This window comes from Episyrphus balteatus, chromosome X (genome assembly GCF_945859705.1).
Source record: "Episyrphus balteatus chromosome X, idEpiBalt1.1, whole genome shotgun sequence".
Classification (NCBI taxonomy): Eukaryota; Metazoa; Arthropoda; class Insecta; order Diptera; family Syrphidae; genus Episyrphus; species Episyrphus balteatus.
The window spans coordinates 4,709,420-4,718,517 of record NC_079138.1 but is presented as its reverse complement, the minus strand read 5'-3'; the positions used below and the strand labels follow the sequence as shown (position 1 = coordinate 4,718,517).

The 9,098-nt window shown below is 32.0% G+C and overlaps 1 protein-coding gene across 1 annotated transcript; it reads left to right on the top strand.

The window, feature by feature from the left end:
- Positions 1 to 291: 291 nt before the first annotated feature.
- Positions 292 to 5,879, top strand: LOC129920650 (alkaline phosphatase 4). The gene is made up of 3 exons (XM_056002089.1): positions 292 to 1,024; positions 3,929 to 4,164; positions 4,226 to 5,879. The coding sequence occupies exons 1-3, from the start codon at positions 913 to 915 to the stop codon at positions 5,702 to 5,704; spliced, it is 1,827 nt and encodes a 608-aa protein (XP_055858064.1). The 5' UTR covers positions 292 to 912; the 3' UTR covers positions 5,705 to 5,879.
- The last annotated feature ends 3,219 nt before the right edge of the window (positions 5,880 to 9,098 follow it).

Here is a 9,098-nt window from a genome sequence, read left to right as displayed (position 1 = left end):
ATCCCCAATTTACAACAATCAGAATCACAGCAAAATAGACGAGACGCAATGGGATGGATGCAAGCAATAAACAAAATAACATTCTCAATAGAGAATTTGTCAGCTTGTGCAATATAGCAGTTGCTGACACAGTTCATAATATTATAGTCGCTCAAAGTGCTACTGTAGAGATATATTGTCCGTTATTCTGGATCTGGATATTTGTTTATTTTATAATTTTTTTTTTTTTTGTAAGAAATCCGGAAGATTACTTGCTTTTCGCTAGCTTTGCCACTTTGCTAACGATCATTTGAGATATTGTGCGGTGACACGGTGACGCGAGTGACGACAAAAATCAGCATCATCCAATTTTAAATTTTACGGCTACCTACTTTCCACCAGAGGAGGTATAGATATTGTAAAAGATAGATAAATATAGACAAGCCTGATATTTATTCCACTTTATTATACCGTTATTTGAATACACATTTTTATTAATAACACTTTAGTCTAATATACAATACAGTGTAATTGCTCGAATCTGTTTACACAATTGTATCTGCCTCGCTATAATCACTGTGCGGTGCGGTATACCTACCGTGTGTACATTCATTTGCAGCTATATTGTTCGAATTTTGAGAACTGTGAAACTTTTGGATATAAATTCTTGTGATAATTCGTATGTCAGTTAAGATATTCGATAGCTGTCATTCACAACACTTATTCTCCTCATATCGGTATCTAATAAGCCGTGGCGTTAGTGTCGTCAGGAAATGTGGAGATTTTGAAAATTCGAAAATACGATTTTTCATTTCATAAAGTGCAAATACAGTAACGCGAATACTCGTGGAGTAATTTTTTTTTTTTTTTTTTTGCAATAATAATTTGTTCGTTACATTTTAACGCGCAACGCAACGCAACGACGAAGAAATAATGGCAAAGTTAGTTGGACGAGTTTCAGCAGTTTTACTTGTGTTATGGGGAATTGCATCTGTATGCGAGGGTTTGCGTCTTCCTTACGAGCCACCATCTGGAATTCACGAAGGTGAGACAAAAATTACAATAATTTATAAATCACATTCATTTAACCTCAAACTCAAACCCTATTATATGGTCGATTATATGAATTAACAAATTAGACGACCGTTGTTGGGCACCTGAGCGCGATTTAAAAATTCAAAATATAACAAGTAGATTAGTGTGAAATTGATATTATTTATACCTGTAACTCGTTAATTGGTTTAAAAGAAAGCGAAAGTATATTTTAACCAGAAGGGATATTGATAGATAAAATTATAGTTGTGATAATGAGTGTGTACTTATATTATAATTGTTTTGCAAATTAAAAAATATATATCTACTATGATTTTTTTTTTTTTAGAAACTTTAGAACATTTTTTTAAAATGATTAATTGAAAAAATCAACCTTAATTTTGTTTCGATATTTTTGTCCAAGAAATTTTTGTGATAAGAGATATTTTTTCGAAAATTAATGTGTAATTTTTTGTAAAAACGGCAACGCCTTTTTAGTTCAAAAAAAAATTTTAAAAATATTTTTATAATTTGATATTTTAATGATTTTTTTTATAAGAAATTTCTTTTTTTTAATAATTTTAACATGGTTTTCAATAATTTTCGAAGTATTTCATTCGATTTTGTATATAAAAGCAATTTTTAGGAAAAAAAAATGGAAAATCGTCAAAAAAAAAAGTTTAACAATTTAACATTTGTAAGAACATATTAATTCGCATTACAAAAGGAAAATTCGACAAAATTTACCAAAACATTTTCAAAATATTGATTTTTCAAAAAAAAAAAATAATATAATATAACTAATATATAAAAAAAAAATAAAATTTAAAATTCGTTTTTCAAAGGAAAAAAACAAACTTTTTAAATGAATTTGAGATCAAAAAAATGATGCAATTTTATTTTTCATAAAGCAAGTACCTACATGCTGTCATATTGAAGTAAATAGATCAAAATCATGTAAAATCAAAATTATAAAAAGTAAAAAAATGCAATTGTTTTATTTGGAATAAAATTAAAACTTTACGATATAAGAAATTTCTTAAATTAAACTAGTAACTAAAAAAAAAAAAAAAAACTGGTTCTAATACATTCACACATACTGACATATAGACAGAATTTCGGGACTTATTTTTTTTTTACATTCTATATTATCGTAATGTTATGTCTGATTGTTATTCCATGTTCGATTTTTGAAGTGAAAACTTCTTTAGTATCGTAGTGATTTGAAACAAGATGAAACGAAAACGCGACACGACTTCAACTTGTTATAACTTTTTTGTTTTAATAGATAGATGAATGAAATTTGTACTGTAGATAGTTAGGTAATTAAATAAATTATAATTGTACAAAAATTTAATTAATTTCATATTCAAAATTCGGAGATAACGGTAAAAAGATGTTCTTTTCCAACACACGTTATATCTTTTGATCTAGTGCACATACAAATTTGATTTAACTTTAATACGCATGCTGATAACATAATCTTAAATTGAAAAAATTGAAACATACCTCAAAACACCTGTGGAGATCTGTTGGCGATTATACCAGCTACCAGTGCAGGAAGTATCGTAATCTCAGTCTGGAAATTCGACATGGTTGACCTTAAAAAATTCTAACTTCTCTTGTAGACATCTTTGAAATAAGATTTATGCATCATAATGCAAGTTGAAACAATAAGCTTTCACATGGTATAAAATTTTTTTTAGGTTGTCAAACAAAAAAATTGAATTAATAGCATGAGAACATAAAAATAAATGTTTTTTTTTTTTTGCTTTTTTTGATGAAATTTCATCGAGTTCAAACAATTCTAGCTCTTTTTGTAGATGTCTTATAGACCTGATCGATACATATGTATTTTGAGCTTAGACAATAAGCTTTCAGATGATATAAAATTTATAATAGGTTGTCATATAAAAAACAAGGATTTAAAGGTGATAGAATAAAAATAGATAGATTTTTTCTATTTTTTTGCAAGAAAAATGATTTTTTAAGGTTTCACTTCTACCACGTGTGAAGTGCACATATGATTTTTTTTTTTTTTTTACGATACAAAACTTCAATATGACCCACCCTGGAAAATCATTTTATATCCTTCTTCTTTCAGTCTCCATTGGTTTGAACTTATTTTAGCCTCCAAAACAAGAAATAATGATTTAAGCTTAAGGAAAAGCAATTGTTTGGTGGGCCATATTACCCATGGCCCTTACCATAATGTCCCTAAGTGTAAAAACACTTCAGAAAAAAAAAAACAAACAATGTCATTGAAAGGCTTTGGTTTTAGTTTGAGATAAAACAGTGGTTTGGTGGTTTATTTTTTTCCATGTGAGCCTTATTTGACACACCTTCAGTTTAACAACAACATGCATACAAATATCGAAAAATTAAGTTTTACTGTTTACGAAGTGGAGAAATAAGCTATTTAACGATTTAAAAAAAATATATAGTAAATTAGCTCTTAAAACGACTTAATAACTAAGACCTAATTGACATAAACTTCGTTTTTTTTTTTTTTTTGTAATTTTTATAATAAGCCAACAACAACTTTGAATGAACAGAAAAACTTTTGTAAATTGTCATTTGAATAGAAAATTTCATGCTTCGATGAGTTAGTTTTTTTTTAAATTTTTTTAACTCATTTATTCTCCATGACATGATTATTACCTGCCATCACTTACTTCTGACAAATGAACGTGATTTCGTTAAAATTAAAATTTATGATTGTTTGAATTTCTGACACCGTAAACGTGAATATTTCATTTCATCAGCATGGTGATAAGCAAACAACTTGATCAGACTTTCATAATAAAGAAAAGTCGCAATAAGACTGTTAACGATTCAATAAAAATTTATGCATCTACTGTCAGGGATTTACCCATTTAATGATAACCGAAAGATAATGAATTTTTTGTTTTTTTAGATGCTGCATACTGGCGTAAAATTGGTCTACAAACTCTAAAGAAAAAACTTGCAACTTCAAGTGTGACAAATCTTGAAGATCACAAGGCTAAAAATATCATTATTTTCGTTGGCGACGGTATGGGCATGACAACTATAACAGCTGGTCGAATTTTCAAAGGACAAAGATATGGATCAAATAATGGTGAAGAAGTTTCTCTATCATTTGACGATTTCCCTCATACTGGTCTTGCAAAGGTCAGAGTCTTATTGATAATGATCATTTAACTTTGTTTTAACTATTTTTCCTTGTTAATAGACTTACAACGTAGATAAGCAAGTTCCTGACTCAGCTGGAACAGCAACAGCAATGTTTTGTGGTGTAAAGACACTTTATGGGGTTGTTGGTCTGGACACAACTTGCGACATTAATGACCCAGCCAAGGGACGAGTTCCTTCAATCATGGACTGGGCCCAATCTGTAGAAAAACGAACTGGTATTGTGACAACAACGAGAGTTACACATGCTACACCAGCATCAACATATGCCAACAGCTACGATCGGGACTGGGAATGCGATTCAAAGATTCCAGAGGACATCAGAAATATGCATGTGGATATTGCTCGTCAGTTAGTTGATCATGCTCCAGGCAAGCATTTCAATGTTGTTATGGGTGGTGGACTCAAGCCAATGGGTGCCCCACATTTGAACGAAAAGAAAACTTGGAACTTTACTGGAGACACCGAAACAGTGTGCTCCCGTACGGATGGCAGGAATCTTGTTGATGAATGGCTTGCAATGCAAGCGAATGGAAGTCGTACATTTGTTCAGACCCGCGAACAATTAATGAGCATGGACACACAAGATATTGAACATGTAATTGGTCTCTTTAGGAACAATCATTTGACTTATAAAATTGGTGCCGAGGACGGCGAACCGGAGCTTAAGGATATGGTTGAACAAGCTATCAAGGTTTTGCATCGTCCTAATTCAAATGGATATGTTCTAATGGTTGAGGGAGGTCGAATTGATCAGGCACATCATCAAAACTATGCCCGTGCAGCACTTCAGGAAGTATTAGAATTCGATAAGGCTATCGAAACAGCCATGCATTTGACAAGCAGAGATGATACTTTGATCATTGTGACTGCTGACCATTCGCATGCAATGACTTTCAACGGATATCCTGTACGTGGAAATGACATTTTAGGTTTTGCTAATAAGACAGCTAACGAAAAACCATACGAGACATTAACCTATGCTAACGGCCCTGGTTACGATGAGCATAGGAAAAATAACTCAGTTTCGGGCTCGACAAGCAGCGACAATACGTGGATCTCAGTTGAAGAGCTTGGACATAAACGCCAAAATCCAACTTACCGTCATATGGCTTCATTCAAATTGAAGGACGAAACTCATGGTGGTGAAGATGTAGTTGTGTTTTCAAGTGGACCAGGCTCCGAACTCATTCGTGGAGTGTTTGAACAGAATTATTTGGCATATGTGATGAGCTATGCTGGTTGCATGGGCCCAGCCAAGGATATAGATGACTCTTGTTATCCTAAATCGAATGTCGAGCATAAAAATTTAGAAACTAGTGGTAGCACTAGCGATAGTCATGGCCATGGCCATGGCCATACCACCCATAGCCATAGCGACGATACCAATACCGGCCATAGGCATAGCCATAACCATAGTGATGACGATAAGGATAGCACTTCTGGAAGTGAAGAAAAATTCCTTGGCCCATGGAAGCTAATAACAGCAATATTGTGTTTGCTAGTTTGGAGAGTATAAGTTCGGTGTAACTTATTTTATATAATTTAAATTTAATTTTTATTTTTTTGTTTGATTTGGTTATGCCCATTTGGCTAAACACATACACACACTTCTTAAGATTTTAATAAATTGTTAATTGAAAAACATTTCATTTAAATTTCATATAATAAAATAAATATACAAATGCATTAAAGTAAGAACTTTTTTTTTTTGACAGCACGACATTAAAACCTTGAAACTGTATAAGGTATCAAAAAAATCAGTTTTTATCATATCTCAAAACTAACAGTTTCGGTAAAGGTTCGCTTAAGCTTCTTATACACAATCGAGTCAGAGAAATTGATATAATCATTTCTCTTTAAACATTTTCTTTGAAAATTAAAAAAAAATTTGAATTGGAGGGAAATTCGACTAAGAGGGGGCTCGACTTAGAAGGATCCCCAAGTAACAATTTAGCTTGCATAAGGTCAAATTTTTTCGATTCGATAAGCTTTGGTTAGTGGCTTTAGGCTTGATTACGCAAGTCAACCATTTTGGAAAGAAAGGAGTTATCTTTAAGACATCCTACAAGTGTTTAGAAGAAGCCTTGTAAATTTTAGTTAAAGAATGACTTTTTAAGACCTTTTTGAACCGTTCTAAGGAAGCCTCGATATATCAAGTGTCAGCAGGCCTGTGAGTATGCAATGTTTTTATCTTAAAAGTATGCAATTTTTCCCCCACCTCATCTTTAATGTTCGGCCAAAAAAGAAGAAAAAACAAAATAGAAAAAAATTAAAAGAAAGAAAAATAAAATTCATTAAAATCTTTTTGTTTTTTATTCATAAATTCAACATCTTCTAACAACCTCTATAAGACCTTATTATAACATATAATGCAAGTGATAGTTTCCTTAGCGAGGCTACATAGTGAAGCTATAGCCTCGCTAAAATGTTTCGTTGTTTTGTAAAAAGGCCTCTATTAGGTCGTTTTACGTTGTTCGTCACAAGCTATTAGCTTGTGGATTGCCTGGGGAGGAAGGTCTTGAGGAAATTCGGTAATGTGCTCTAAAATGATTTGCATAACACCTGTTCTTCTTCTTATAAAAGTCAAAAAAAAGTTTGCATTGAACCTTATACAAGTTAAATTGTTACTTGTTGAGACTATACTTATAAAATAAGGACATTGTATCACTTTTTCTTTTTGATACACCAAACAACATTAACAAAGTTTTATCGAAACTAACATAATCTTTGTGAGTGTTTTGTTTACGTTACGTCTTCTTGGGTCATTTTTCAAAAAATAATACACTTCATTTTCATAAGTGACGAGCGTCATTTTCAAAAATACTAATAATTTGATTAAGGCGGAAGCGGAAATTATTGCAAGGTGGTTGTTTTTGATTGATCTATCTGAGCGCCATCATGTTCATGCACAAGAACACAATCATGTTTAAATTCAATACACAAACCTTCTATACAAAACTTTTGGCCGAGCTTCTTTAAATTAACTTTAATAGTCCAGTCATTTTAGTCATTTTTAAACCCCAATCTGCGGAAAAATTCCTACTGGGCTGGATTTTGGTATACACTTTTATTACGGCGTTTATGAATGAAGATGTGAAAAATTGACATTGATATCGTGCCGGCTTAAAAAGTTATAAGGGTCAAAAGGTCACAAAAAGTTTTTCGCAAATATCTTGCAACCTATTGATCGGATGTCATCATTGTTCGTCGTGAAATTATCTACAACATATGTAACATTTTTCTGTAAACTGAATCGTTGAATCGGAGTAGAGCGCAGCCCGACAAACAATTTTGGTTCTATAAAGCTTTACAGATGCAATTGTTGCTTCTGTAAAGCATTATAGAAGCAAAATTGTTAGTAGGGAGAGAAGGTGATTTCACGTTGTTTTATGGTGGCTTTTCCCTCAGTGTATAGATACAAAAGTGGAAAACACGTTTTATGGAAATTTTGTATGTTTCTTTTTTTTGTTACAATAAGCGCCTTCATTATTTAGACAACACTTTTTAAACATGGTTCAATTTTATTTTTGAGCTTATTCAGCCCAGTACGAATTTTTCCTAAACCTAAAATTACTGGACTATAATACCATTTACATTGACATACATGGACTGCTGTTAGTCGTGTGAATATGACGATTCCACGGCGGTCCATCAACTAAAGTTAGTGCATCTACGTCATGGGCGCTCAAAGAGTTTGTTTAAAAAAATGTTTGTTCTTGTCAATTAAAGCGATTTTATGTTGTTTTTATTAATAAATGTCACCGTAAAGGAAACGGAATGAAATGACAACATGAATAAGTGTGAAATCGCAACAAAAATACTTACTTGTCTCAACTCAGTGACGCCCACAAAAGTTTGACAACCAACAGTAAACATGCGCAATGCCAAATCTTTAGTAGTTGCATCATGAGACCTGTCATTGGGCACGTTCAAACACCTATTGGTTAGGCTATCTGGGATACCCGTAGATATCTGGAATATCTTTTTAAACGAAGAGCTATCCAGATAGCTTGAGCCCAAGCAGCTACTAAAAAAATATGTGAATATTGAGAAGAGGAAACTGTTGCTTTTGAAGAAATTACATTATTTGTATCGTTAAAAAGTATTTCCACAATTACTTTCACTTTATTTCTTGCATTATGGCCCGAAAAGTAATCAAAATAGAAAAAGGCCAAATGTTTATCAGCTGATCACTCGGATACCTGAGGTACCTATACCAGAAATTCTCGGATATCTTCAGATTATATTTTTTGACAGAAAATGGTTCGTTTCTTTGCTAATTTTTAACATTGTTTACAACAACAAAAATCTATCCGATAGCTTTATGTTAACTGTTTGAACGTGCCCAAAAACTACAAATCTTTTCTCCAAACCAGCACTGACATAAGAGAAAGTTCTCCATTCAGGCAATTATACTTATTCTTATGGCTGCTGTTGCTACTTTTGAGCTAGTGCCTATCTGGGAACCATTTTTTTTTTTTTTTGAGCTTTTGTATGGAATATTTACACGATTATGTCAATGACAATGACCACCTACACTCAGAGAAAAAAAAGTAGTTACTTTGTACCTATTTGCTAGTCTCTTGATAGAATTCAATGAAATTTTGAAAACAACTATTTTTGAAAAGAAAAAAAATTACGAAATAGTTCAAAATAACTATTATAATAGTCACATGCGATAGAAAATAACAGTTCGAGGAGAACCAGTGTCAAACCGTAAATACATATTTTTTTGGTGGATAGACCCCGCTCCCACTTTAAAACAAATGCATTGTATTTTGTATATAGTATATAGTCCCTATTAAATATTTTTAACTATTTAAAAGTAAAGTTATCACGATTTAAACAATGAAAATAGTTAAAAAGTAGTTTTAAATATGACTATATTTTTCTCTGAGTGTACGTAGGGC

What these genes read in the sequence shown, in the direction of transcription:
- LOC129920650 (XM_056002089.1), top strand. Translation starts at nt 913, where the DNA reads ATGGCAAAGTTAGTTGGACGAGTTTCAGCAGTTTTACTTGTGTTATGG. An exon ending in ACCATCTGGAATTCACGAAG is followed by an intron (nt 1,025 to 3,928) that starts GTGAGACAAAAA and finishes TTGTTTTTTTAG; the next exon opens with ATGCTGCATACTGGCGTAAA. An exon ending in CTCATACTGGTCTTGCAAAG is followed by an intron (nt 4,165 to 4,225) that starts GTCAGAGTCTTA and finishes CCTTGTTAATAG; the next exon opens with ACTTACAACGTAGATAAGCA.